General features: G+C 36.8%; 3 protein-coding genes across 5 annotated transcripts; 2 read left to right on the top strand and 1 right to left on the bottom strand.

Moving 5' to 3' along the window:
* Positions 1-41: 41 nt before the first annotated feature.
* Positions 42-13,405, bottom strand: LOC145214201 (uncharacterized). 2 transcript variants are annotated; one of them, XM_080082687.1, is made up of 34 exons: positions 12,889-13,405; positions 12,573-12,651; positions 12,365-12,497; positions 12,081-12,252; positions 11,670-11,777; positions 11,478-11,609; positions 11,198-11,414; positions 10,672-10,827; positions 10,352-10,499; positions 9,613-9,714; positions 9,455-9,550; positions 9,268-9,393; positions 8,970-9,122; positions 8,652-8,824; positions 8,330-8,444; positions 8,099-8,261; positions 7,578-7,725; positions 7,353-7,517; positions 7,098-7,228; positions 6,608-6,779; positions 6,130-6,331; positions 5,184-5,318; positions 4,946-5,016; positions 4,685-4,877; positions 4,358-4,519; positions 3,962-4,144; positions 3,593-3,763; positions 3,006-3,218; positions 2,304-2,512; positions 1,798-1,999; positions 1,209-1,451; positions 774-956; positions 420-546; positions 42-272 (listed from the first exon to the last, which is right to left on the bottom strand). In XM_080082687.1, the coding sequence occupies exons 1-34, from the start codon at positions 13,403-13,405 to the stop codon at positions 118-120; spliced, it is 5,655 nt and encodes a 1,884-aa protein (XP_079938813.1). In that variant the 3' UTR covers positions 42-117. The 2 variants fall into 2 exon arrangements, with proteins under 2 accessions (XP_079938813.1, XP_079938814.1); XM_080082688.1 differs by having other exon boundaries at positions 10,672-10,824.
* A 4,302-nt stretch (positions 13,406-17,707) lies between these two features.
* Positions 17,708-23,118, top strand: LOC145215447 (5-phosphohydroxy-L-lysine phospho-lyase-like). The gene is made up of 12 exons (XM_080084148.1): positions 17,708-17,965; positions 18,026-18,144; positions 18,293-18,452; positions 18,565-18,730; positions 19,233-19,349; positions 19,600-19,682; positions 19,960-20,053; positions 20,216-20,341; positions 21,398-21,552; positions 21,806-21,895; positions 22,384-22,492; positions 22,606-23,118. Exons 1-12 carry the CDS (start codon positions 17,853-17,855, stop codon positions 22,750-22,752), a joined length of 1,479 nt encoding a protein of 492 aa, XP_079940274.1. The 5' UTR covers positions 17,708-17,852; the 3' UTR covers positions 22,753-23,118.
* A 1,163-nt stretch (positions 23,119-24,281) lies between these two features.
* On the top strand, positions 24,282-27,812 carry LOC145215450 (protein MEMO1-like). 2 transcript variants are annotated; one of them, XM_080084152.1, is made up of 9 exons: positions 24,282-24,717; positions 24,817-24,938; positions 26,095-26,248; positions 26,331-26,443; positions 26,506-26,617; positions 26,689-26,831; positions 26,891-26,967; positions 27,031-27,135; positions 27,486-27,812. In XM_080084152.1, exons 2-9 carry the CDS (start codon positions 24,890-24,892, stop codon positions 27,618-27,620), a joined length of 888 nt encoding a protein of 295 aa, XP_079940278.1. In that variant the 5' UTR covers positions 24,282-24,717; positions 24,817-24,889; the 3' UTR covers positions 27,621-27,812. The 2 variants fall into 2 exon arrangements, with proteins under 2 accessions (XP_079940278.1, XP_079940277.1); XM_080084151.1 differs by lacking the exon at positions 24,282-24,717 and having other exon boundaries at positions 24,742-24,938.
* Position 27,813: the final 1 nt, after the last annotated feature.

The following is a 27,813-nucleotide window of genomic DNA, read 5'->3' as shown; positions in this document are numbered from 1 at the left end:
TTTTAGTCTGCAATCACGGACAAACATAACACTAAATATAGTCACAATAAAACCTTTATTAACGAGATAGGTAAAATGATAAAGCAACAAACAGTGGTCAGCACTTTTTAGTGACGATTACTGACGTCTTTTTCCCATCAAACGCAACTTCCTTTCGTAGAGCACAAGTGACTCTTGGTAATCTTCAACAGCTTTCACCTTGTTGCCTAGACAACCACGAACGTCAGCTCGACGTTTCAAAGTTATGTGGTCGCTCGGATCAATCGAAAGTGCTGAAACGAAATATATGTTTCACTATATGTACTAACTAAATTTTATGTTCTTTTATGACTAATGACGCAAACATAACTTTCTTATTTGTGTTTTAGAGAGGTTCATAGTGCAGGGTCTTTAGTAACGATAAATATTGTTGACCATACCCATGTTAAAGTCGTGCTCGGCGTCTTCGTATTGTTTCAACACAAAGTGGAGATTTCCTCGGTTGTAGTAAAAGTGAGCATTATGTGAATCAAGATCGATGGCCCGTTTAAAATCTTTCAACGCATCCTGCAAAAAAAGCAATTAACCACGTTGTGCCCAAATCATTACGACACAAGAAGATTTTAAAATGTATTGCTTTAAAAATGTATTGTAAAACTTTAAAAATGTATTGTATAAACAATTACTGCTTATTAAAATTATGCCTTTAAGAGAGCCCACTGTATATGTTATTGCATTACACTATTGCAAATTATGCCTTCCACCCTGCAGTGGGCTTTTGCGGATACACCTACACTAGGGTTTCCCAAGAAGACATTGGTGATAGCTCGGTTAAGAAAAGCGACACTGTTGGTTGGATCCTGGTTGAGAACAATATTCAGGCACTCTCGGGCTTCTGCAAATCTTCTGTCTCGCAGATATAACACAGTGGCGTTGAAATGAGCTGGTGTGTAGTCGGGATTCAGAGCACGTGCTTTCTGTTAAAACATAAACACTCAAGACTCTGTCTTCCCACTCTGGACTATGTATTAAAAAAAGAGTGGAAAGACAAATCGGAAAAAGTGAATGGACTTAACACATATATTTGTTGAAAGGAAAACTTTTTTTCCCTTTAGTTAAACGCGAAACGAATCCGAGTCCATGCAATAAATATTCATATCTGAATCCAAGCTAAGAAAATTGTTTCAGACTTCAAAGACATGCAAATACAATGCACACAAATCACTTACCGAATAAAAAGCCATTGCCGTGTGAAGGTCATGCTGACATTGATGAACAACTCCACACGCTGTGAGAAGTCGAGCAGTGGGCGCTCCACACTTTAGAGCAACTGACACATCCCGTGCAGCAGCATCAAGATCTCCAGCATGAAGACACGTCACAGCTCGACCCTCGAGTGCTGACTGACATTTCGGGTTGAGTTCGATGGCTGAGGTAAACTGTAGCCAAGCCTGTTGAAGTGAGCCATTCATCTGCAAAGTAAAATTTTGGCTATTTTATCCAAACTATATTTTTAAACCAGAATATTTTATAACTGAAGTTAGTAAATACTTTGTGCTGCGAGATCATTTGTTTATGCAACAAAAACATCGTTTAAAACAATTTAATGGAGTTCTGTGTCGGTATGAATGCGATCAAAAAATTAGGTTTTCTGGGGTCGGCAGTGGACGAGTGTTTTGTAAAAACTTAAATGTGTTCAAATCTATACTTCAGATATATTTAACCCATTCTTAGATAGTTTGCTTTAAAATTACACACACGACCTGGACACGGCGAATAGCTTACACTATGGACAAAATTGTTCATTGTAGATTGTACCTGTAAGTTGTAACCAAGGTGAACTCTCGCTTCGACACTGGACGGATTCAGTCTTAAAGCTTTTTCGTATTCCACTTTCGCCTCCTGAAGTTTTCCTGCATCACAGTACGCATCGCCTCGACCGATGTAAGCAGCCAGGTAATACTGATCCACCTCGAGACAGCGAGTATAAGCGTGTTCTGCTTCTTCCAAGTCATTTAACCTGCAAAATGTTTTTTACAGTGATATTTTTCTAGTTATTACACCTAACCAAAACGAAATCCAAGAAATTGTCTTTTTGAAAACAAACTTATTCCTAGGCCTCGTTTCCTAATTCATACTGCGATGTCATGTGCTAAAGGCCAGAAACTATTGCGCATATTTGGTATAATTAGTGTAGACACAAGTAGCATTGATCAGGGATCATTAAGATTCGTCACACAATCGTTTTTTGCATCTACATTTTTTTACATTTAAAAACGCTGAAGTGCCCAACGATAAACTCTAAAATTTGGAGCAAAATATACTTGTGATAGCATAGAGCCATGCTGTGAAGGATAGCAGTGTCGCTTGGTGAGAGTAGTGCAGCTTGTTCAAGATCCAACGCAGCATTCCGTGCGTCTTGGAACTCGCTATTAACGTACAGCAACGCTCGATTGACAAACACCCGAATCCTTAACACTTTTGACTCTTCGCTTGTGTCGTTTAATGTCAACATCAGAATTATGCTGTAATCCTGCAAAAAGGTCAATTGAATAGCGGTAATTTGTGACAACAATTTTTATATCAGCCACGAAAGTAGGTGCCGGTGCCGATGCCGTTCCTGGATGTTAGGAAAAAATATATTTTTTGTTTCGGGCCGAAACCGCCTTATGGCCGAATAATTTTCGCCAAACAATGTTTTCAACTGAACCTTGAACATATTTATCACACTCAACTTTTATACGTTAGCTTAACAGAACACCTGATATTTTGCAGACAACGCGGCTCGTCTTTAGTGGACACAACAATTAGTCGATTTATTATGTTTTAAATTGGCGATAAGTTAAATGCATTATTTCTTCACTCAAAAAGTTCGGTATGGGCCGAATTTTCAACGAGTTTGTACCGAAATCAAAACATTGGCAAAATAACCGACCGAAACGTAGGTGCATCAATGGTTTTCACCTCTTTAAACAGTCTTTAAAGAACATAAGTATGCACTCGTATTTGGTCCCTTTTTGACAAACCTTTAGAGCAGCTTCATCCTTTTTCATTCTATGAAGACAGACAGCCCGGTTGTAATAGGCGAGTGAACATTGTTTGTCGAGTTTGATCGCTTGTGTGAGATCAGTTATGGCATGATGATAAGCTGAGATGCGATATTTTAATGCTCCTCGACACAGTAACGCTCGGACGCTGCGTGGTCGCAGTCGAAGAGCCTCGTTGCAGTTTAGAATTGCCTAAAACCGAATACATTAAATAAGTGGCAAACGGCAAAAGAATTTGGTCTTATACATGCAAACTTGTTGTGGCTAAAATAAAAGTATGTTGACAACATCTGATGCGACAGAATACAATTTGATTCCAGTTGCACCAAGAAACCTAAACCATGCTTTGATCGGAAAGTTTGTTTTTCGTTCAACTGAGATAATATATTCATTCCAGGCACAAGATATTTTTGATTTATTAAGCGTTTTATGTTTAAACCCAAAAAATATTACAGCTATAAATGAGAAAAGCTGTTATTGATATCATCGTGTTATCCAATCGCAATTTGCATGTAGATTAATTTCAAAAAAACAAAACAATAAATTTCAAATGATGGCGAAATTACCTTGCTGTATCGCTTTTTGGTGCAGTAAAATGCCGCGCGACTCAGATAAGCTTCAAACAACTTGGGTTGGAGAGCAAGGGCCCGGTTTAAATCCTGAACACCCTTGGAGTGATCGAGCTTTAGTCGACACAAACCACGTTGGTAATAAGCCTCGGCATAATTCGGATTTATCTGCAACAGACATTTAGATTCGTAAATTTACAATATTGTCAAATTGCGTAGTGCACACTACTGTATGCGCACACACAGGGGCAAAAAAGTTACGTGCTGTTTATATATGGGTTCTTTTTTCGGCTTTCATTCGGTAATTGTTGCGCTTTTTAACAAGTAAACCAAGAACCTGTAATAACGACAATAATCATTGTATACCTTTAGAGCTTCGTTATACGCAAGCAATGCTCGTGTATGGTCGCACATTTCTGTGTGACATTGTCCAAGTAGAAAGTGAATTTCCGCGCTCTCTGGTGGCGCCTTGTGTTGCTCAAGCGCTGTTTCGCCATAAGCAAACAATGTTGATAACTCAAGGGCGTTTTTCAGGTTGGTGACTGCTTCCTACAAGTTCGACAGATTGTAAATATTGCACAAGACATTATAAAATATGTCTCTAAAGATAGTAGTGCAATGTATCTAAATTTGTAAAACAAAGGTTTTCACTTGAAGCAACGTTAAATTTTAGTAATACTAGCGGAAGCATATAACCGTGATTTGTGTTAATATCACACACAAAACGTCGGGCTCATCAATATATGAATTGTGCAAAAGTACCTTGAATCGTTTTCCCTTCATTAGAGCCTTTGATAGAAGAACATACATATGTGGTATTGGCTTGGTACGACAGGCTGCACTGAGGCTATCCACGGCGGCTGTGTGGTTGCCAAGGAACGACTGGACGACTGCCTGTTGCGTAGCCGAACTTTTTACCAAACTCTAAATATAAGCAATACAGCTTAAAACATCTTTAAGGTTGTTAAAAAGCATTGCTTCCATTACTTCCTTAAAAAGCATTGCTTCCTTGATTGACTCACAAAAATATTCCAAGAAACCATACGCACAATATCAAATTGCGAAACAAATGGTAAATTGGAAACTTGCCTCATCCAAAGTAGCAATGTGTCGAACACAAAACGCCGCAAGTTTGAGCTGTCGCAGTTGGAGAAGTAGTTTACCTCGGCGAAGATAAAGATGCCGTTCAGTGGGTTTCAGGTGAATTGCCCTGGTAATATCTCGGACAGCAGATTTGTAATCATGAAACTTTGCGTAAGCGTCCGAACGGCACACGTAAGAGCTAAAAGATATGACGTAAAAAAACTGAATTTATACGATTTAGGTGAAGGGAATGGAAATTGTGTTTACCGTATGTAGGTTGGGTCCCCTTTGATTGCCATTGAAAACTGTTTTGCAGCTTCCCAGTAGTTGTCGGTCACCTACAACACAAACATAATCACATTATTCGAAAGTAATTTTCTTTTTCTGCTCTAAAATGTCCATTTAAATCCAACACAAACAATGCTGAACAAAATCATTAAAATAATAAAAAAAAATAATACATTTTCTTTAAGTTGTTGAGAAATAGCCGAAGCAAGGTACTTACTTGTAAGTGAATTAGTCCTATGTTAACGTGAGCGCACGCTAAAGAGTGGTCTAATCTCAACGTCTGTTCAAAATCTGCCATGGCCTCTTGATATTTTTTCAACTCACTGTAAAGTATCCCTCGATGAAGAAGCGCCTGTAAGGCAAATTGATGACTGTAAATGTTGGTGTAAGATACAAACTGAGATGTTTTGATCAAAACAAGGTAATGCCTAAAAAATCACCGACCACAAAAACTTTACTCTAGTAAAGTGGTTCTCAAACAATTGGATTGCAGGATTTTAGCTAGTTATGCAAAATTGTGCAAAACAATGATCCAAAGTCAGTATGTAACATCACAGACAAGACAAAAAAATTACGATTGTACGCAAACAATTGTATTTTTGTTAGTTGTTATGCAATAAAGGCTATTCTTTAGCAATGGAGACAGTCGATTCCCAATTCTACTTTGATTCAAACTTATTTAGTGCCACAAACTGACGCCAAATAAGAGTATAGAATTACGTTTTCGCGGTCCCCCAAAATTGTCCCACGGACCCCAAAAGGACCGCGGACCCCAGTTTGAGAACCACTGATCTAGTAAGCTTTCAAACTGTTGTTTTTATCCACCAAACTTCAAAATATAAAATGAAACAGTGGCTCTAGGTTATTTGGATCATTAGATGAGCTAATTTCGTGATGCAGATTCATCATTTTTCTTGACATGAGAAAATTTTGACGTTACAGTTCAAGAAATTAAAATATTTTCTCTTCTCATTAGTGCTTATTTTTAGCTCACGATCAAATACAGTCGTGGGTACATTTGAAAGTTTTATTAAAATACGCTTATGCTCCAAACAACTTTGTTGCCAAAGATAAATGTCTCTGCCATCCAACTGGGCCATGACCCAGCACTGCTTAAAAGCAATAACTTATTAAAAACAATAAAAAACTTGATTAATACGCACCAAAACATTTTGTTCGGAGTCGTCCAATAACAAGGAAACACTCAAATCTTGTAGAGCTTTGTTTGGGGCAGCTGTCCGTAGTAAAGCACCTCGGTAGTAATAAGCTGAAGCGTTACGTGGATCGAGGTGAATGGAAGCAGACAAATCCATCAATGCGCTTTCATGTTGCTTCAGTTCCGCATAAGCTCGTCCTCTGTATGTTCTGGTAAAATAAAAGCATGCTTAAAAATTCAGTGCGAACTTACACAAAAGCTAAATTGTAAGTGTTATACTTGTGCCAAAGTACCTAATTCAAAAACGTCAAACTTTAACCTGACAAAAAATAATGTTGTTTTTATCGCCTGGAAAAAAATGTCTCCAAACACACAAAGGCCGATAAAAAAACATTCCAAAGTCATCTTATTGGCTTGCAGGTCAAAGTATTTGTGATGTTATAGAAAGAAGCACTGTATAAGTTTTAACAACACGTATAGCTTACCTCGCCTCGGCGTTCCGTGGTTCCTTGTGTATAAGTTGAGTGAAATCGGCGACAGCAACATGCCAGGATTTTTTCTTAAAGTGGAACACGGCTCGTTTGAGCAAAGCGTCGGTTCGTGCTGGATTGAGTTTTACAACCGATGCGTAATCTTCCATGGCAAGAAGCATGTCACCTAAAATATATTCTAGCATTATTGTTTCGAAGGGAATTCTTCTGCATCATGGAAATTTCGCAAAAAAATTGTCCAGCACGAAAATGGGTTCGAAAGTAAAGGCGAAGTAAATATTAGGTAATAAAATTTTGTTTTTAACTCTGTTTTAACTGTTTTTAAAAAGTGTTATAAATTCTCAGTGCTGTAGTATTTCTATTGAAAAAGAATGCATATTGCAAGTGCTATAAACTGTTATATCTAAAGCATTAATTCGAAATTCGTCGTTTGTAGTACAAAAGCGACTTAAAAAGTAAAGGGCAAGTAAAAGTGGTGACATGCCTGTTTTCTCGAAAATCGATGCACGTTGAAAGTAAGGTTCTTCGTTAGTTGGATCCAGTTTAATAGTTTGACTGTAATTCACCACTGCCATCGTATAATCTCCCAAAGACGCAAACACATCACCACGAGACCTACAAGCAATCAGTAAAAATTTAAGTGTAAACTGGCTTTTAAAAAATCTTCTGTGATTTATAAATTGATTCGGCGCTCCAACTTTGAGCAGTGTGAAGCAGTTATTAGACCTTAATAATGCACCTGTAAGCATCCACGTCTTTCTTGTTGACCTTAAGGAGCGCGTTAAGGTCATCCAGTGCGTCATGCTCCTGGTTCTTGAGCTTGTGTATCAGATGACGCTGCCAGTACGCCTGTGTCAAGCGGGGTTCAATCGCAATCGCACTGTTTACATCATCCAAAGATTGCCTACAATTTTGTGTAATATGTAACAAAACATCTTGGGGACATTATCTTGTGACATCATACTTAATGTTGCCAAGTTTTCGAAACAACGTGCCGCGTCTGGCGAGATGACACGCCTTCCGCGATGTGTCAGTTGGGGAAAGTTTGTTGATGTCTTCGGTCAAAGATTCTACTTCTTTTTGCATCTCGTCTTCTATTTCATCTTCGTTGTCTGCGAAAGTATCAGCAAAATATACACAGATTATGCATCTTAAATAGTTATTATTCCTATTTCGAAAAGTTAATGCCCAGAAAATGTTATAGATTGAAAGATCATGTTGTAACTTTCCTGGTTACCAAGACAGTTTGTTAAATATTCTTGATTTTTACTCCGGAATATTTTGTTTGAAAAAAGTTTATTATTGACAAAAAGTTTCTTTATACCCAAATCTGTTTCGGAATTTTACCAGTTAAAAATGTCAAAATAATTGTTCTACAATTTTTGGAAGTAGGCCTGAGTTAGTTTAGCCGAATATATTTACTGACTTGTTTAATTGTGGAAAAAAATACTGGTGTTACGCAAGTATATACACAGATCGAAATACCAGGATGTAAAACTACAGCAGGTGGAATAACATCGGGCACAGTGAAGCTCGTCCTTTCAATCTTCTGCTGTGATCCGTCCTTCTTTTCCTTAGTAGTTTCAACTCCATCTACCAAATCGTCTCCAGCATATGAACTTTCTTCGTCCGATGAGGGCGGATAAATCTACAAAGCAAGTACATTATTTGGGGAATTTTTGTCACATCCGAAACTTTTTTGGGAAATTGACTGACCTCATCAAACCATCCATCCCAAATACCGCGAACCCACTCACGAATGTCGTCAATTTTACTCGGGTAAGCTTGATGACGGTTGACAAACCACTTGAAATCCATTAACCTTGGTTGACTGAAAAATAACTAAATGTAACTTATTTGCGCGGAGTATTTCAGTTTATATAACTCCACTGCTATAAGTGTATTGGAAAGGTGCGTATTTTTAAGTGCATTTAAAAGTACTGTTCGAATGGAAATATTGTAACCTCTTGCGTTGTTCTTCACTGCTGTTTCTGTACGTTTTTACGAAAAGTACTGAAATCAGGACAAAATGATATACCTTGTCGATCTACTGATGCGCTTTGGGAGATCTTGAAATTTGTTCCTCGCAATACTAACTTTCGGCGACGAAAAAAAGGAATGAATGGATGACGAACGTTGTAATGGTGTAGGTTCGTAACTTAACAGTAACTTTCTTGCAGTTTGAACAAACTTCTTGCTTCGCTTGGGTTTCTGTGAACAGAAACACAAATATAAACACACATCAAAATTATGTGGACAAGTTTGGCATATTCCTTACATATTTTAAACAAATATTTCATTACACAGGAAACACAATTTACAGTTATAAAATTAAATAGAAACACAGTTGCTGCACCAGTTTTTTCTTGCTGTACATCACATAAGATCTTCCACCCTCATAAGTTTTGGTGGCCAATGTGGAAGACTGACTATCTTTCACATTAACGTCTTCTGTAGATGGTCGGATGTTAGTCTGACTGTCAGGTTTCTCCTTGTCTTGTTCGATTTTCTGCCAATTTTTAAATAATATGCTTGATTTCATTATTTGGATTTATGCTTACAATAAAAGGTCTCGTCACTAGATGTCACTAATTGCAACATATTTTGTAATGCTTTGGCCCAATATTTAACATCATTTTTATGTATTTTTTTACCTTTTTATCATTTGTAGCATCATCAATATCTTCTAGTATGACAACAGGTTTTTCAGCATTTTGTTTCAGTAGTAAATCTTTTTGTTTATTGATTTCTTCCATAGCAGTAACATAGTCTGTTTTCACCTAAAATTTTAAACTTGCTGTGTTATATTGCACCTTACCAAAAGATAACAAAAGTATGTACCAGTCCTTGCTCTGTGTTGTATGCTGAAAAGTGAATGTTGGGTGTTGATTTTGATCTTACATACTTTGGCTTTTCATGAGTAATTTCATTCAATGTCTAAACAAAAGTAGGTAATGTTAAGTAATGATAAAATTTTCCCAAAACCCAAAACGTGATACCTCTACTGAGTTATGTCTCCTATTTAAAGTTCTCTCATTAAACTCAGTTTTATTTTCATCTTCCACGACAATGTCTGATAAATCATCATCACCTTGCCAGCTCTAAGAAGAAAAAATAATTATGGCCAAATATTTCCTGTTGAATATTCATTATTAAATTACAAAATTACTTTAATTTACAAAAGCCTTAAACAAACTATTTACAACTATCAGCATATGTCACCCAAAAAAGGATTGCATGGTAACAAGTCGTTTTTACAATTTTTTGATACAAATATGCATAATGTTACTATGGAAACATAAAATAAAGTCTTAGTTGATATCAGCCTGTTTTAGAGTTTAGAGCAGGGGTTTTTAACTTGGGGTGCACGCACCCCCAAGGGGTGCGAGAACTGTTCCTAGGGGGTGCGGGGATGCTGAATCATTAAGGTTGGTTAGGTCTATTCTATTTAAGCAATTACAGAAGGGGGAGCGAAAATTGGTTAGTGATTTGCAAGGGGGTGCGAAAATTGGTTGGTGATTTGAAAGGGGTGCAGCAAGGAAAAAAGGTTAAGAACCACTGGTTTAGAGTTTCATTTCACTTCTGCTCAAACACATTTAATCTTTTTCACATTGCTGCTTCATGCCAGAAGTCATCATTTTTTGTGTCATATTTTCTTTGCTACAATGGATTTTCTTTCTTTGTTTTAGCTAAGTTAACATAATGCAACAATATTAGAATCCAAACAACCCCAAATACCTCTTCCACAGGTTCATTTGGTGAGGACATCAATGTGCCATGATACCTTGGAAATACCAGAGCTTTCACTGCTGATGTCGAGAGCCCCATTTTGGGAGGAGCAACTGTCCACATCAACCTCCACACTCCCCAATCTTTTGTATCCATTCTTTGAGGAAAGATTGTTTTCAGATTTTTAAATTAAATATAGGAAGCTAATTGTTGTTTATTGTTATTTATAGTTACAACCGATACCCAAGCTATTATTTTAACTTTGTAATTTTGTCACAAAGCAAAATCAGCCACCATCACATCAGTTTAGTATATCATACACAACTCACTTTAATCCTTGAATTGTGTAATCTTTTTTTGAAAACTCTGCTTCAACCAATCTTCTCCAGCCATCAATATCTAATGGATCAAGTTTGCTGGAGTCAAGCATTGTCTGTGATTTGAAATCATTGGCCGTTGCTTGTTGCTTGGTGGGGACAAAACTGCTGGCAGAAAAGTAAAAAAATAGTTCTGTTTTCTAAAAACCTAAATAAGTAGTAATTAAACACACTTATAACATTTTTGACCTCATAATTATCATTTTACGTTTTAACACACACTTTAAACCATTTTATAATGAATAACAGATCAAGCAATCTAAATCCATCAATAGAATACAAAAATAGCTTATAGGAAAACAATCAGTAATGTGTCTTAATGGATTAAACCAAAAGTGGTTTAGTATTAAAACAAAACCAATATGCTTTAACGCACCAATTTCAAAAATGTGAGACTCTTGGGACATGTGCAAAGCATATCAGTATTCAAGCAGTAGATCCAAAAATATTCAGAAATCAGTCCAATATATCTACTCACCTATTTGTCTGCTGAAGATGATGTGTCTGTATGTTGTTCAATACTTCACCATTACCAGCAAATGAGTGTTGGCCAGCATGACCCACTTTTGTGAGTGCAAGTTCATGTGGTTTTACTTCCAATTCCCCAATGGAGGGCAGCAGGCAGAGGCGATGGATCTTACCTTTGCTTGTGAATTTGGGCATTTTGGGTTTTCTGTCTTGTAAATCATCACTATCTATATGTAACAATAGAACAAAATTGTTTGCTTAAAAGATTTCATATTTTTATAGCAAACTACCTTTGGGTCCAAGTCGTGCTGTTTTTTCCAACAAGGCAGGAAAACCCCCATGTACATTTAGTACATCATCATTTTTTACATCCAGTGAAAGATTTACATCATGAATGGCTTGCTCATAATCAAAAGTCACATCTATAAATTTTAAGTCAGTCATTATATGTCAGAATCTGACTTATATCTAAAAAAGCATACCCTCATCCAGTAACATTGCAACGGGAGAAGAGGTTTCACTAAGTGAGCCAGTTCCAGGTAATGCATGAGAAGATTTTCTCAACAATATTGATGATACATCAGGGATACCTAAAACAAAATTTACCCCCATAAAAATGTATATGTTTGAACAAGAAAGAAGTACAGCAGTAAGTTATACATGAAGGTAATCAAATTTCAAGACTTAGAAATGGTATTTAAAATAATTTCAACTGAAAAAAATGCCACAACCATAAATTCATGAATTTTATAATCTAACATAAACACATAAACTTTTAACAGTTTTTTTGTTTGTACTCTTTGGAAAATACCTACAATCGTACCATGTAATCAAATAAATGTGCATGTTAAATCACAAAAAAGTTATAACCCACTTAAATGTTGGTATCTGACCTGCTGGTGCTGATATCTGACTTGCTAATGTTGAAACCGTGTCACTAACATCTACTTCAATCACAATTTCTTCATCCTTTCTTGAAATCTCAGCTTTGGGTTCGAATACTTTATTGGAATCAATAGTTTGGTCAGTTGGTGGAGGACTTTCTTCTGTAGCAGGGCCTGGTTTCTACCAAAAATATTTCAACTCCATATACAAACTGTCTGCAGCTTACATATTCAAACTATCTTCAATAAAACAAACATTTTTAACTATTACAGTTTCACCGAATTGCGATTACTTCATGCATCCATTCTTCAGCATGATTCATGACCTGCTGCAAAAGCTGATCAATTTTAAGGTCAGACAAAGATTTTTGAGTTCCACTGGCCTGGCGTGAGGATCTCAATGACTGTATCATGTCATCAATTGACCTGCACAACAAACACAGTTGTGTTTATTGATTTTTTTAAAATACCAAAAACCTAATACAAAATAAATAGACAAACCTTTTTTGTGTAGGTTCAACTTCTTCAGGGGAAGGCACCACCAATATAGGAGAACTTTCACTGATGTGCACCTTTTGCCCTGCATAAAATATTTGCAACTGTGTTCCATGGATGATAACAATAGCCATTTTACTTTTTTAGCACCTTTGTTTAACCAATACATTCATTCAAGAATTATTTTCAAACATAATAGAGTATGGTTTCTTTGAATCCGTTAATATTTCGTACATTTTTAAATAGTGTTTTACCTCATTGTTGTTGCCAAGTTGTAAATGAACCCAACTTTTTTATTATTCAGCCACACACACACACACACCTTTCACTGATTTTTCTGATGACTTCAAAGATTCTCTTCTCATGCTGCTTGAACTGTTTGGTGGAGCTGTAATTTTGCGCTTCTTTTTTACATTTACTTGAGACCGTGGCATTGCTGGAGGCCTAGCTCGTATTGCAAATGGGGCATGAATTGTGGTTCCTTCTGTGCCCACAATAGCAGGCATCTTGGGTTTTCCTTCATGTTCTGATTTTTTGTCAGTCTTAACTGGTTGGGAGTGAAATTCTTTCTTTGAAACATCAGTTTCATCCTTGTCTGTCAACTCCTGCAAACTCTGTATTGATCCACCCACCATCATAACATTCATGTCCTCCACTTCCATTGAGCTCCGAGCTGGATAGACACCAACCGTAGATCTTTTGGGCCTTAGCATTGCTGTCTTGGATACTTCATCTTTGGAAAATGGAAGGGTATTACTTATTGAAAGCACGTTTGGGGCAACCAAGCCTTTATCCAAAGGATTATATTGTTTCCATTGTTGTACTGTTGGCTTTGGCATTTTTACTGTTTCGATGATTCACCATAAACTAGTTAGTATAATACTCTGTTGATCAAAAGTTTTGTTTAAAAAATGTATTCTTGCAAACCATAGGCCATCTGGGGTTTCTGTTTCTGAGAATGAAATAGAATCCCAGCAGAGAACCAAACATCAACTAGCAAATACCAACATATGCTTCCACTACGCATTATGGACTTTAAAACCCAATAGCATATAAATGCACTATTCGAGAAACTCTAGTCCCAACCCTAAAGCTTGTCATCTGTGCTTTATTTAGAGACCTGAGGTTCAAAAATTGGTCTTCTGTACAACTCAGTTCTTCATTTGCACGCATTAAGCAAAGTAAATTGCAACAATCCAGTCTGCAGAACGTGGCAGTTCCCGACGAGATCTCACATGTGCTGGACCAACATGTTCCACGTGCACGACCCATAAGTTCGCGTGCAAAACCAGTTTCAGCAGGCGCAAAACAAGTAAAAGAGGTCAAGGCAGTACAATTAAATGCCTTTCGTGTGAAATTCCCGCGTGCAACCCCCCAAAATTGGAGTGCAACAATTTTTTTTTTTTAAATAATCGCGTGTGCAGCTGCCACACTCTGCAGACTGTACATATACTAAAACTTATAATTGTGTGACGGGGTCAGTGAAAGGCCAAACACTGGCCATCGAGTCAGTGACCTGTTATTGTCGATTCAAGAACAGAAGTACAACTTCATAAACACTCATTTATATTTTATAGCTTAGAGCAGTGTTACTCAAACAAAAGATATGTGTATGTTTATACATTTTACACAATTACGTTGGTGTGCCTGTTGCAGCCCATATTTCTAGGATTAGATAATGTATTGATTTAGGCATTTATCACACATTTTATCATCTTATCCAAGTTTAGCCCTTTTTGTTGTTTATGGACATTACACTTAAAAACTGTTTTTTTTTAAAGGAGCAATTTTAGGCGATACATATATTATTTACTGGCTATCCTCGTGTTACAGTTGAGTTGAGTTGAGTTGAGTTTATTTCGCCGGGCAAAATCGTAGCAGCACAATTGCGCTAAAATATTCACCAGGCCGGAAATAGCTGCGCAACGTTCAGACGTTAAAAAGCGCGACAAAGGTGAGGGTACACCATGGTGGAGGGATGGAAGACGCGCTGCAGCTACACCGTTATTAGTTAATTCAACAATACAGAAAAAAGAATCAGGTGACTTGACTGAAACTGAACACTTCAACTACTCTAGATTTGACTTGAGACTTTAATTCCATAAAACTTCACTTGATAAGAGACTCTACCGCGAGACTATAGTTATTCAAGGACCAACACTAACAACACATAGGCGCAAAAAAATCCTCAAGAATAGAAAGGGAATTCCCAGTTTTGAAGTCGTTGCCATGGTCACAAGCTATAGACAACATATATTTTTGAGCACATAAACATATCAAATATTTTTGTTGATTTATTGTGTGTATTTTAGTATTGGAAGTTCTTTTTAGTAAATTAAAAACTGATATTGAGAAATTGGGGGAAAGTGTTGATTCAACCCACGTAAAAGAATGTTTTTTGGATTTGTCAATATCGTTTATATCAGGGCTTCCCAAACTGGGGGTCGCGACCCCGGAAGGGGTCGCTTAACAAACTTGAGGGGTCGCAGAGAGCTGTACCAATTTTGCAGAAAGTACTCTATACACTGGCCTTGACCTTTGTATAACGTCACAATGTCATTTTTGTACAAGTAACGTCGGTTTTACGTCGGATTTTAGCGCAACGCGCATGTAGTGACGCCATTAATCGAACAAATGTCGTTTGAAACAAATGCAACATAAAGATGACATTTTCGTAGTTATAGACTAGCGTTTAAGTATTGTGTGGCGCAATAACTTTCTCTGGTAAAAATAGATAATAAATTTACGATTTCTAAACAGTGTTTAATGTCCGTTTGCAAAGCACTGCAACGGCCTAAACTTGGTCCAAGTGAGTGCCTATTTGCAAAACAATGTGACAGAAACTAAAGGCTAAAGCACGTAAAACGTATCGGTGTTTGGACGTGTAAAGTAGAAGACTCCGAGTACCGGTAAGTTGTTTTTAGTTTTCGCTCGAATTAGTCGTTATTATAAATACAACAAATGTATTTTTTGCATTGTTTATCATATTATCCGTGAAGGGTCGCGGAAAATTTAAAGAGATTATAAAAGGGGTCGCGATCAAAAAAGTTTGGGAAGCCCTGGTTTATATAACAACAAAGAGTATAATTCAGCAAAGAAATAGAACGGTTACCCGGTACGTACGTATTTTATTAGAGAAATAATAAAAAAGGTGACGTTTATGTATGTTATAACTTATAAAAATGAAGTATAGTGATGCATGCAACCCGCCTTAAAGTGTTTGGGGCGAAACCGAAAATTTAATAAATTTGGCGGTTCCTAGCCGAACTTGTCAATTACTTTCTGGTGGATGTAGCCTATGTAACTCAGCCATTGTGTTGTTGATGTAGATTTTAGATGAACTCTTTGTTGCACTTCAAAAAACCTTTGCAATACGTATAAGCAGAACGAATTGACACCTATAGTTTTGCAGGCAACGTGCCAACGTGACTCGTGTCTTTTAGACACAAAGTTTTTTCATGATTTTCGCAACCATAGATATAATAGCCTATACCTTTTTGTATAAATTAGGCCAACTACTGAAACCAACCCCGACAACATTCGGAATAATATTAGGTAAATCCGACCAAACTGGCCCTTATAAGCTAAATCTAAAAAAATACAGAAATGTTGCGTGCGAAATTAATCTTCTTTTGTCGCTCCTTGTTTTGAACCAAATTTTAATCCAGCACATGAATCGGTGAGAACTCAGAGGTGCATGATACTTCCAACAAAACATGCAATGTCGTTTGATCGCCAAATTTCAATGAGCACCATGTTGTTTGCTCTGGAAATCAGAGTGTTACAACATTGAACTACGGTACATATTTGCCGTCACTCGACAAAAATTTGTTAGGTCCGTCGAGTGTTGAACTCCGGACCATATGTAATGTTTATGTCACGACATCAAGACGATGGGAGTATAAAGCACCCTGTATCATATTATATGACTTTTTTTCAAAACAGCGCGTAGGATACCACAGAATACGAGGGATAATAGCTATAGGGCGTGTCAAAAACTACGAAAATTCTGCCGTCGTGCATGGAACAGCGTGGGAGCTTGATTAGTTGTGTTGGTACTGGTAGGGCTACTGACGGAGTGCCTCCTAGGAGATCCAAAAGTGCTTAATTTTCGATAGGTGGCGTAAAGAGCTGAATTATTTAAAGAGGGTTGGTTTAGGATGCAAATGTTTAAAAATTTTACATTAGTAACTAATTTTTTGGGTTAGTTTTATTGAATTTTAAATTCTAATACCTTACCCCGACCCTAATAGCCTTAACCGTTAGCATTTTTTGAGATATACCGTTTTAAAAATTAAGCACTTTTGGATCTCCTAGGAGGCACTCCGTCAGTAGCTCTACCAGTTGTGTTGGGTTGATGATGGGAAAAAAATAAGTTAAATGAAACTGTTTTCCAACCGCTTTGAAAACTGCAAAACCAGTTCGGACCGCCTAATTAGCCCGAACCCGAAAGTGTACATTTAAAACACTTGAAGCGAACCCGAACCCCTGAAAAAATACGTTAACCAGAATCGAACCCCGCCCATATTACAATTGGTTCGTCCCCCTACATGATTTTCGGAAATTGGTTTATGCAGGGTCCCGCAATTCCCGCAGTTCCGTCTATCTTAACATCCCGTTTTTCCAAAGGTTGGCATGGTAATTGGTAACCAAGAAATCCTTCAGTCGCTCAGTGCGTAAACTTTTTTCCAAAATTCAAATATTAACACTCATGATAGAAAAAAAATGTTGGATGTACAACTGTAATGTATGTTAGATTTTACTACCTTTAGATTTTACCCGACAATTAAGCTAATAATTCAAATTTATGTGCGAGTATTTCTATTTCCCATTGTGCGGTTTTCGCAACCGTCACAGACTCGCAGTGTTTACAACCAGGTGAAAAATAACACGCTGACGAAAACATTAAAATAAACAACAAATAAAAACGCAGCTACAATACGAAATGTTTACAGCATGATATCCCATTAAAAGCGCAACTGCGCGTCGTGAAATGGACACGCACATTAACTGGAGTTAAATCAACAGAGTGTGTGGTGTGTGTGTGGAGCATCGCGTGAAAATTGTTGTTTTCGGTATGAATGCAGTATCTCTCGCCTGACTCAACACATTTTTCCTCCTTCTTTTGTTTCTTATCTTTTTTCGTTACAGGACTACTGCTGCATAAAATGGTTGGAGTTGTGCAAAAATGTGCCAGTTGTATTGGTACAGTTAACAAAGCTTTAACTTCAATCTTAGTAAAGTGTTAATTTGCCTATTGAGTTGACTACAATCATTTCAAAAAAAATGAGTGAAGTTAATGAAATGCAAACTGTGAAAGATGTTGGAAGTCAGAATGGTTTATTAGAGGAGGGTTTGACCAAAGAAGAATCATTTCGTCTCCGTGAAGCTCATTTGGCGTAAGTGACTAAAATATTTGCAATGGTTGTCATTGTGTATCAAATGCATTTTTAATGAAGGTCAGCCACTACATTATATTTTCGGGAAAATCCTTTAAAAATTGTTCGTGGCTTCAAGCAATATCTTTTTGATGAAGAAGGAAACCAGTATCTTGATTGCATCAACAATGTTGCCCATGGTGTGTAAAATAAAATGTTGTATTGTGTCGTTTAAATTAACATCTTGAATCAATTCAAGTGATTTGCAGAAATTTTATTAAAGAGTGCATGAATAATAAAGTTTTAATTTGTTTAGCCATATTAAACCGTCTTTTGTATTGATTTTAGTTGGCCACTGTCATCCTATAGTAACTGAAGCAGCATGTCAACAAATAAGTCAGCTCTACACAAATTCTCGCTACTTGCATGACCATCTTTCTACTTATGTCTATCGCCTTACACATTTGTTCCCAAATCCTCTTGAAGTTTGCTTTCTAACAAACTCTGGGTATGCAAAATTATTTAATAAACACTACTAGTTCATTTTGTGCTACTAAAAATGTGTTTATTATTCTGATTTACTTTTAATAAAGTATGTTTTTCTTGGCTTTTATTCTTAGATCTGAAGCTAATGACCTTGCTCTTCAATTAGCAAAAGCACATACTGGTGGCAGAGATGTAATAACCATTGATGGTGCTTATCATGGACATCTCCAATCTTGCTTGGATATCAGCCCCTTTAAGTGGAGGGGTGGTATCAAAGAAAAGCCTGAGTATACTCATGTTGTAAGTGTTTTAATGTAGCCTTGTACCTCCTTACAATCACTAATAGCACATTTTGTTTGACTTTTTTCATAATATTGTGACACTTGATATCAACAAGCTTGTTTTTAACATATGTTTCAGCTATAAGTAAAATATTTTGTGGCATTTGCGATTTTGACATGATACTGTACAAAGTAAAAACAACTGGCGCAATGATGGAGACTCCACAGCAACAAAGTGCAGTTTATCTAAATGCTACTAAAAATGGTTGAAAAGTGAGGATTGTGCGTAAGCCAGCATTAACACTTCAGTTATTTGAAGGAAAACATATGTATCGATTATTATTCAACTTTGGTGAAAATTGTATGTTCGATAACAGCCTATTTTGAAGAAGTTTGTCACCCTACTTATTAACGTGTGATTCAGTTCCAACGTAAGCTCTTACAATCTCCAGCTAAGCAAACATGCCCTTGTTTTTGTCCACAGTCTGTTGCCTGATGATCAAATATTGATTGATTCACAGGTTTCGTCGCCAAACGTATATCGTGGTACACACGCACAATCCAGCAATCCCGCACATGACTATGCACTTGAGGTCAAGAAGGCCGTTGACGACATTGCCAATGACAAAAACAGAAAGGTAGGGCGCTGTCATCGTTACATCGCTATAAAATAGATGTAAAAGTCTGTTAACGTGAATCCTTGGCGTTGTTGCATTAAGTGAAACAATGTGCGGATGTACTAAACATCATCCATTGAACATTTTCCATACGCACCAATGTATTCTGCATTTAAATACTAGTTGGCCGACTTTGCAACTTTAAACATCGTGGGTTTATCACTGTATATGTAGGCATTGTCGAGGTGTTAGTATTTCTTGTTCTACCCAGTTGTCCGCGTTCATCATGGAATCTCTTCAAAGCTGTGGCGGCCAGGTGTTGCCACCGCCAGGGTACATGGCTCAAGCATTCAGGTTTTCAATCTTTTTTCAAGAGTGGTGCCGGCCAGGCCTCTCGTTTCGTTTGTATACTTTGCACGTTGCTGTCGATTTTACCTGTTAATTTTATGGAAGTGCGCTGTGGTTGGCTCCGTTAGCCAGTCAAAAAATTGTGATAACAAATTAATAGACGATTTTGATTAAAATGCTGCTATGATTTCCTATGCTACTTTCAAAACGCATACATGCAAAAACGCTTCTGTTGTTTAACGTACATTTCCAGAAGTACTCCAAATACTGCTTTTGTTTGCAGTTATGTCCGAGATGCTGGTGGAGTATGCATTGCGGATGAAGTTCAAGTAGGGTTTGGTCGCATTGGGACACATTACTGGGCATTTGAACCACAGGTATTTAGACCAAAGCCGTGTGACATAGGCAAATATCAGTTTACAAGATTTTATGTCAACCATCATTTGCAAGTCGCTTTTTACGGCAAAGACAATAAAAAATGTCCCTGGCTTGTTAGAATTTATATTAGCACAACCCTTCAAGCATAGTTGTTTTAACAGGGAGTGGTGCCCGATATTGTTACAATAGGGAAACCAATGGGAAATGGGCATCCAGTTTCGGGTGTTGTGACAACTCGAGCGATTGCAGAGAGTTACTGGAAAATTGCTGACGGATACTTCAATACGGTAAGAACAATTGGTTTGATAAACACCTGGTTGACTGTGGTTTAAATCGAGTGCCTGTTTTAAATCGATTGCTTTAACCTCTTGGCACAATAGAACAACTTCAAATAACAAGCCGACAGCTTGCATTACCACATGAATCCCTAAAACAACCTCTACCAAATTATCTCCTGCGACTGTATCTAAAGGAAACCAACTTCGATTGCATTGTTTACCGAGTAAGGGCTGCTGAGCGAACCTTGCTCGTGGTTGGCCAGACCTGCAGGGGGTGTGTCCCTTCATTGTTTTTCGCTAATCATTAATGTTTACCGGAAAATTGGGAGCGCGATCTTTTGGCAGAATGACCGGGTTGTATTTCATCCTGTTATATCGCCATGTATTGTTTTAATGCGTTTAATATTAGTTGGTCGGTGTTCAAAAACGTCAGCGGATATGAAACCATTTTATGATGCTATGACATATCACGTTTATAAAACGTATCGCAGTAAACTCGTTAATTTCATGTTACAAATGATCAATGTTCGGGCGATTGCAGCAAGATATTCACGATCAGTTGGTTGTCGCGAATAATTAAAGCGTTGTTTTGGAAACGGTGACGTATCTTTATGTAAGCATATGTTTAGCAAAATGACTGCTTATTTGTGCAAATCGTGTCTTTAAAAATTACAACCATTGTTATGTTAACAACAACAATAAATATTGTTTGTCAGAAAATAGTTCACGTCATTTGTTCATACGACACATTACCAATAATTTATATTAATATTTGCAATTTTGCGTTTTCGATTCCTATATCCGAATGTGTTCACTTCCCGACACTGAGCGCACAGGCTTCCGATATGCATTATGCAAACAGAAAAAAAACTGTCCAACTCTCATTTATTTAATCATATGACAAAGAATACATTGTCCCATACGTCCTAGCCTATTTCGCGCCAAAGCTAAGTACAACCAAAGAGTTTTTTACGAGAAGAAATACCATCACGTTGCAAATTATTACAACAAATCCCATAAAATATTAATTAATTATCAACGTCATCAAATTATTTCTTTTTTAAGTTCGGGGGAAATCCTGTTTCGTGTGCAATTGCCCACGCCGTTCTCGATGTGATTGAGGAGGAAAACCTTCTCAAGAACGCAATTGATGTTGGAAAGCACACCTTAAATGGGTTTAAGCGCCTAATGGAAAAATACCCATTAATCGGCGACGTTCGGTAATTGTGTTTTCACTTTTCAATTAGGAATGTTGGTTGCAAAGCCTCAGCGCTTATTACTGGAAAGGTATATGCTATTGTAACGTTTACGCATGAATTTGCTAAATCATAGGAAATACCATACTTATCCCAACCTTTGCTAAAACAAAACAAATATGAAACATATTGATTCTTCACGTTAATATCCTAAATGGAATGTAGTGTTGCGTAAAAAACAAGATTGTTATATTTTACTGAGCTATCTTCTTCACAGTGGGCAAGGATTGTTCTTGGGGATTGAGTTGGTGAAAGATCGTCAGTCAAAGGAGCCAGCTCCTGAAGAGTCCAATGAAATCTACAGAAGGTTGTTAATTGAAACTCTGCGCTCATATAATCTCATTATGACTTGCTTTGCCATGTCCTACATTATGACTTGCGTATGTTTGTTTGGCACAACACCAATTTGCTGTTGCTCTGCTTTATTGCTACTCGGAAACATTAGGATGTTTTCAGGGACAATTATTGACGCACTGGACAATGCTTATCAATTTTTGCACCCTGTACCAATAATGTTGTTTGTGGTTGTTGCGGATATCGCCTACTTATGTTTGCACGCTGTCCAATTACTGACTTTGCGCGGTTAGCAAACATTCTTTAAAGTATACATACAATGATTATGCTTGAAGTGTTAAAAATGTTTGCAGGTAAAAACAACGGTGTTATCGACTTATTGCTGCTTACGGGTTAAACTTTGCTGTAGGTTCGTGGCCTATAACGCCTTTATTTTATGTGCTAAATGAAATTCTACCTTTCAGGTTGTCGATTAATTAATGCATTTGTCACACTTTACAGAATGAAAAATCGCTTTATAATTATCAGCGTTGAGGGTCCGGATAAAAACGTCATTAAATTCAAACCTCCGATGTGTTTTAGTCGTTCAGACGCAGATCACCTTTTGCAGGTAAGCTCAACATAGACAAATATATAAATTATCTTGTCGTTGGGGTTTTAATGGCATCCATGAACATTTTTTGAGGGTTTGACCCTACAGTTTGCCTTTTTTCTTTCTTTCAGGTGTTTGACGAAGTTTTGGCAAGTCTTCCGACTGCTGACATGCCGGTGAAAGTTTCTGGAAAGATATTTACAATTTTCAAGGACTGTCCTACCAATCAGCCGCCATCATCAAACGGGAACAGTGTTTCGACTAGGGCGGTCGTGTAGCTATTTAGTTTTTTCTGTGAAAGCTGCTAATATGTTTGTTAAAACACCTCGTTTGTTAAAATTCGTGCGTACTGCAATGATATACCTTTTAGGTGTTACAATTTTAGCTGCTCTTGAAATTGTTAAATTTGTTCCTATTTGGGAATGCAAAAAAGTGTGAAGTGCAATCACGATAATCATGCTTATTTTTTAGGCATCACTAAAATCTTTCTTGTAGAAAGGCTTACTTAAGTACTTTGTTGTACAGTTTTGGCACAATGCACATATTCTACTACGAACCAAGTAAACTATTAATTGCTAACGGTGTCATAACTGTTTACAGCGCAAGTTTATACATAGGTTACAATAAACAAAGTTTGAACAAGAGGAATGGAAAAATACTAGAAAATTATGACGTAGATGTTAAAGTGGAAACAGCCTTAACATTTATAAAAACTGTAAACTATAAATGTCGTTAACAAAACATTCAAATATAAACCTTTGACTCGCTAGCCAGACGTGACTCTTTTGATGGCTCTAGTTTTGGATTTCTTCAGTAGCCGAGATCATGACAACGTTCTCTAAAAATAATAACTTCAAAGCTAATATTAGGCGATACTTTAAATTTGTTGGTCTGAATAAAAAATGTATGATCCCCTTGGACATCGGGGCAATTATCCATCCGTCTGCGCGTCATACCCGAACGAACCAAGATTTTGGGGGATTTCCCCATAACCAGCGTGGTCCAATTTTTTGGGTGCAGGCCATCAAAAGTCTTTAACCTACTATGTGGGTCGGTGCCTAATAAACACTGAATCTAGACTCTAGAGATTAACACACCAATACCAAATTCCAGACATCACATCTGTTAGGCATATAGATTGTTTAGAAACGTTTTTTATTATCTCCACTTTAGCACATTGGCGCAGCCAGGGAGGGCATGAGGAGAAATGCCACCTCACAATTTTTTGAAGTTGTATACTAAAACACTTTCATTCAGTGTGGTTTTGTCCCTGATCATGGATAACTTGTCGAAAAAATCCCGATTGCCAAAAATAACTGTTGTCACCGGGTTGTAAGCAGTGGTGGGATTCAGCCGGTTCGCACCGGTTCTATACAACTGTCTGGCGAAACTTTATAAGATCAGCGAACCGGTTAGCATTACTGGTTTCTGTCAATAGACTTTTTGTAACAGAACTTGCTGAAAAATATGAATTTCGTGATAGAACCGGCTGACAACAAATTTGAATCACACTATACTGGTTGTAACCACAAATATTTATTTTCATGCTTTGCCATGCGTCGGGGATTTTACAGTATTTCGTGCCGTTTGATCCTCACACATTGAAAAATGAAAAAAAAATCATGGTTGTCATTAAAACGTTGGACTTTCGCGGACCTGCAGTTCGACCACGCGTCGCTATTCTAAAGCAGGGGTCGACAACCTTTTTCGCACTTTACGGACCGTTTTTGACACTAAAATTTTATTGCGGACTGGTCTTTAAAAAAAACTACAAATATTTAGCAATAAAAACGCTTAAATTAGTTTATTTTCCCCGTTGTGCGCGGGGAAAAAGTTTCAAGCATTTAACCTGAAAACTATACGGCCCGGTAACGAACTTTTCGCGGACTGGCGGTTGCCGACTACTGCTCTAAACTAAAGGACCACCAATTAAACATATGTCAACGAATGTCAATTACCGCCATTGTTTGACCTATGAGCTTACTCATTTTATTATCTGTTCTGTTGATACTTCTTTGTTTTTTGTGAAAGCATTTTTTCTCCGTGAGCAATTAAACCTTGCTTTACCAAATAAAACAACCTGAGGAAACATTCAACCCTAAATTTTAATTATATGTTTGCGCTGCTGGTAATTTTTCGAGTGTCCCGGAATTTTGTTTTGTAATTCCCGGAAAATGCAACAAAGACAGACGGGAATCATACTCACCAGACCGAATCGACTGAAATAGGACAATGGAAATAGAGTAATGGACTGAATGGATGCACGTTTTTTTAGCATTTTGCCTTTGTTTTGATCAGTTAAATGCTACGTTTTGCAAGTATTGAAACTATTTCAGTTTCAGGACCAAGATTTTTCCAGAATTTATCGTATCATAGAACTTTTTCTGTGTTGTTTGGAAAGCTGCAAATCCTGCAATGACTAAGAGAAAAGCATCTCATGCTGGAAGTTGGTATTTGGGTTCAGGTAAAAGCTGTTAAACAGTGAAATATGGCAAATATTTTTAACTGATTCATTGTGACCCTGTCACCAAGTTTTTAACACCTGTGGGCTATTGTAAACAATCACAACTCTTCCATACTGACCTAATTTTAGTTAGAAAATGGGGAAAAAAAAAAACACTAAAAGCAGTAAATCAACACTAAAAGCAGAAAAGAAAGGAAAAGCAGAAACAAGGGAAATTTGTGTTTTCTAAAAGAGGGAAAAAATAATTCCAGATAAAGAGTAAAATTTCTTGTTTCATAAGATTTTAAAATACGAAAAGCAGAAAAACAGGAAATGTTTCTTTATTTGTTTTTTTGCCGTTCTAGCTCTTAAAAACCATTCAAAAGTGTTCTAATAGCGTTCTACATTGATTGTGTCAAAATACAGAAAAGACGGGAAATAAACAAATAAAAAACATTTCTTGTTTTTCAGTATTGGACACAACACACAATCAATGTAGAACACTAATAGATCACAATCAAAGGATTTTTACGAGTTAGAAAGGGGCTCCTCCAAAATACGCAATCTATAAAATGTTGATGGTTGGGGCTTTTAGGGTCTGGGTAAAGGTTTATAATCAAAATAACACTATAATTTAGTTTTAGATTCCCAGTTTGGACTTAATATTCTCATATGTGTTGAAAGTGGTACTAGGCACTGTATGGTACCACATGTTAACACTGAGAAAATTAGGTCCAAAAGGTATCTAAATTAAATTATAAAGTTATTTGTATTACAATCCCTCACATTGACCCTAAACTTGAAACTTATAGCCGTAGATTGCGTATTTTAGAGTAGCCCATTAGAAAGGTATAAAAACAAATAAAGAAACATTTCCCGTTTTTCTGCTTTTCGTAATGAAACAAGAAATTTTACTCATTTCCTGTTTTTCTGGAATTATTTTTTCCCTGTTTTAGAAAACACCAATTTCCCTTTTTTCTTCTTTTCCTTTCTTTTCTGCTTTCAGTGCTGATTTCCTGCTTTTCCCTCTTCTGTTTTTCTGCTTTTAGTATGACCCTAGAAAATGCATGGACATCTTGGTCTGACTCTGAACTCGGAAGTAGTTGGTCTACCTAACACTAAAGCAAACAGGTGCTAGTGAAGGCATCAGAATACATGACTTAAAGTGTATTTCTAGGAAGTCAACTGAATAAACAGCTTGGTCAATGGCTTGAGGATGCCAGCACATCAAATCATGGCCCTGCCAAAGTCATCATATCACCTCATGCAGGTTACACCTATTGTGGATCATGCGCTGCACATGCATATAAACAGATCAACTCCGCTCAAGTGTAAGTTTGAAATTTATCACATGACCAAAAGTGTAATTATTGTCAGTTTTTTTTTGCCAATTTTAATTTTATTTTTATTCAGGCAAAGAGTGTTCATTCTTGGGCCTTCACATCATGTTTACCTTCAAGATTGTGCACTATCTTCAGCGAAAACCTATAAAACACCACTGTATGATCTTGCAATTGATCAAAGCAGTAGGTTTTCAAAGTATTTATACTAAGATACATGGGTTTGTGTTAATTGCAATTTTTGTCAGTTTGTGAGGAGCTTTATTCAACCGGAAAGTTTCAAACCATGAGTATGCAAACTGATGAAGATGAACACAGTATTGAAATGCAATTACCTTTTATAGCCAAAGTTATGGAAAGGTAAATAGATTTACAAATGATTTGAACTGACACCTTGTCAACACTTTGTATGTTGTACCTCATACACACAGAAAGCAGGGAAGTTTCACTATTATTCCAGTTCTGGTTGGAAGTTTAAAACAAGAAACAGAACAAGAATATGGAAGATTGTTCAGCAAGTACCTGAAGGATCCCTGCAATGTGTTTGTAATATCATCTGATTTCTGCCATTGGGGTAATTTGGGATGCTGTTGTACTTTGGGATGTAAAGCACTCATAACACTTGTTTTTCAGGACGCCGGTTTAGATATATTCATTATGAACCTGAACATGGAGAAATACACAAGTCAATTGAAGCTTTAGATAAACAGGTATGGAATTTAGGTTTTTAATATGATTGTAAAATACTGTAATTTAAAAATTTTCTATTTTAGGGAATGAAACTAATTGAAGCCTTGGACCCTGAAGGATTTTACTCTTATCTACAGAAATACAAAAACACCATATGTGGTAGACATCCAATTGCAGTAATGCTTAATGTAAGTTGTTTTGTGCAGTAACTCCTGAGACAAAATGATTTTTCTTGCAAAGTTAGCTTACAGTTGTTACTGTATTGAGCCAACTTTAAACTTTAGTACTATTAATATATTTGTAAAAGCATATAGAGCCGCTTATTAATATATTGTTATGTTAGTTTTTATTTTCCAAAGTCTCAATGATCAAAAATAAAACATGATTTAAAAAAGGATCAGAACAGTGGTTATGAGTCATTTTTGTGTGGCACATGTTTATCTCTAGGAACTACTGATACACATTGCTACTATTAGGTTAAATTCTTTAAAACAAGAATTAAAAAGGCATGTTTATGAACTCTATGCTATATTTTCAGGCTGTCAAAACTTTATTAAGTAGCAATGGAATACAACTGCAGTTCAAATTTTTGGATTACAAGCAATCCAGCAAATGTCAAGATGACAGTGACAGTTCGGTTAGCTATGCAGCTGGTTCACTTGTTGTCTTATGATGAAATATCTGAACAAAACCAACTTAGGACATGTTTGTTTTTACATATTTTTCTTGACTAGGATTCATTTGAAGGTACAGAGTACCATGACTGACATTGCTGAAGCTGTCATTTTTTGCTTTTTGTATTTCTGTGGTGATTGTTGTTGTTCGTATTTGTAACACATGCAAAGAACATACCTTGCAAACATGGT

This window comes from Phallusia mammillata, chromosome 2, assembly GCF_965637545.1.
Source record: "Phallusia mammillata chromosome 2, kaPhaMamm4.hap1.1, whole genome shotgun sequence".
NCBI classification, from domain to species: domain Eukaryota; kingdom Metazoa; phylum Chordata; class Ascidiacea; order Phlebobranchia; family Ascidiidae; genus Phallusia; species Phallusia mammillata.
The sequence above is the reverse complement of the archived record's forward strand: the minus strand, read 5'-3'. Positions and strand labels throughout refer to the sequence as shown.

What these genes read in the sequence shown, in the direction of transcription:
- LOC145214201 (XM_080082687.1), bottom strand. Translation starts at nt 13,405, where the DNA reads ATGCCAAAGCCAACAGTACAACAATGGAAACAATATAATCCTTTGGAT. An exon ending in TCAGATATCAGCACCAGCAG is followed by an intron (nt 11,778 to 12,080) that starts GTCAGATACCAA and finishes ATTTTGTTTTAG; the next exon opens with GTATCCCTGATGTATCATCA. An exon ending in CATCTTCAGCAGACAAATAG is followed by an intron (nt 10,828 to 11,197) that starts GTGAGTAGATAT and finishes CTTTTCTGCCAG; the next exon opens with CAGTTTTGTCCCCACCAAGC.
- LOC145215447 (XM_080084148.1), top strand. Translation starts at nt 17,853, where the DNA reads ATGAGTGAAGTTAATGAAATGCAAACTGTGAAAGATGTTGGAAGTCAG. An exon ending in CCAATGACAAAAACAGAAAG is followed by an intron (nt 19,350 to 19,599) that starts GTAGGGCGCTGT and finishes TGTTCTACCCAG; the next exon opens with TTGTCCGCGTTCATCATGGA. An exon ending in ACGCAGATCACCTTTTGCAG is followed by an intron (nt 22,493 to 22,605) that starts GTAAGCTCAACA and finishes TCTTTCTTTCAG; the next exon opens with GTGTTTGACGAAGTTTTGGC.
- LOC145215450 (XM_080084152.1), top strand. Translation starts at nt 24,890, where the DNA reads ATGACTAAGAGAAAAGCATCTCATGCTGGAAGTTGGTATTTGGGTTCA. An exon ending in CAGATCAACTCCGCTCAAGT is followed by an intron (nt 26,249 to 26,330) that starts GTAAGTTTGAAA and finishes ATTTTTATTCAG; the next exon opens with GCAAAGAGTGTTCATTCTTG. An exon ending in ATAGCCAAAGTTATGGAAAG is followed by an intron (nt 26,618 to 26,688) that starts GTAAATAGATTT and finishes TCATACACACAG; the next exon opens with AAAGCAGGGAAGTTTCACTA.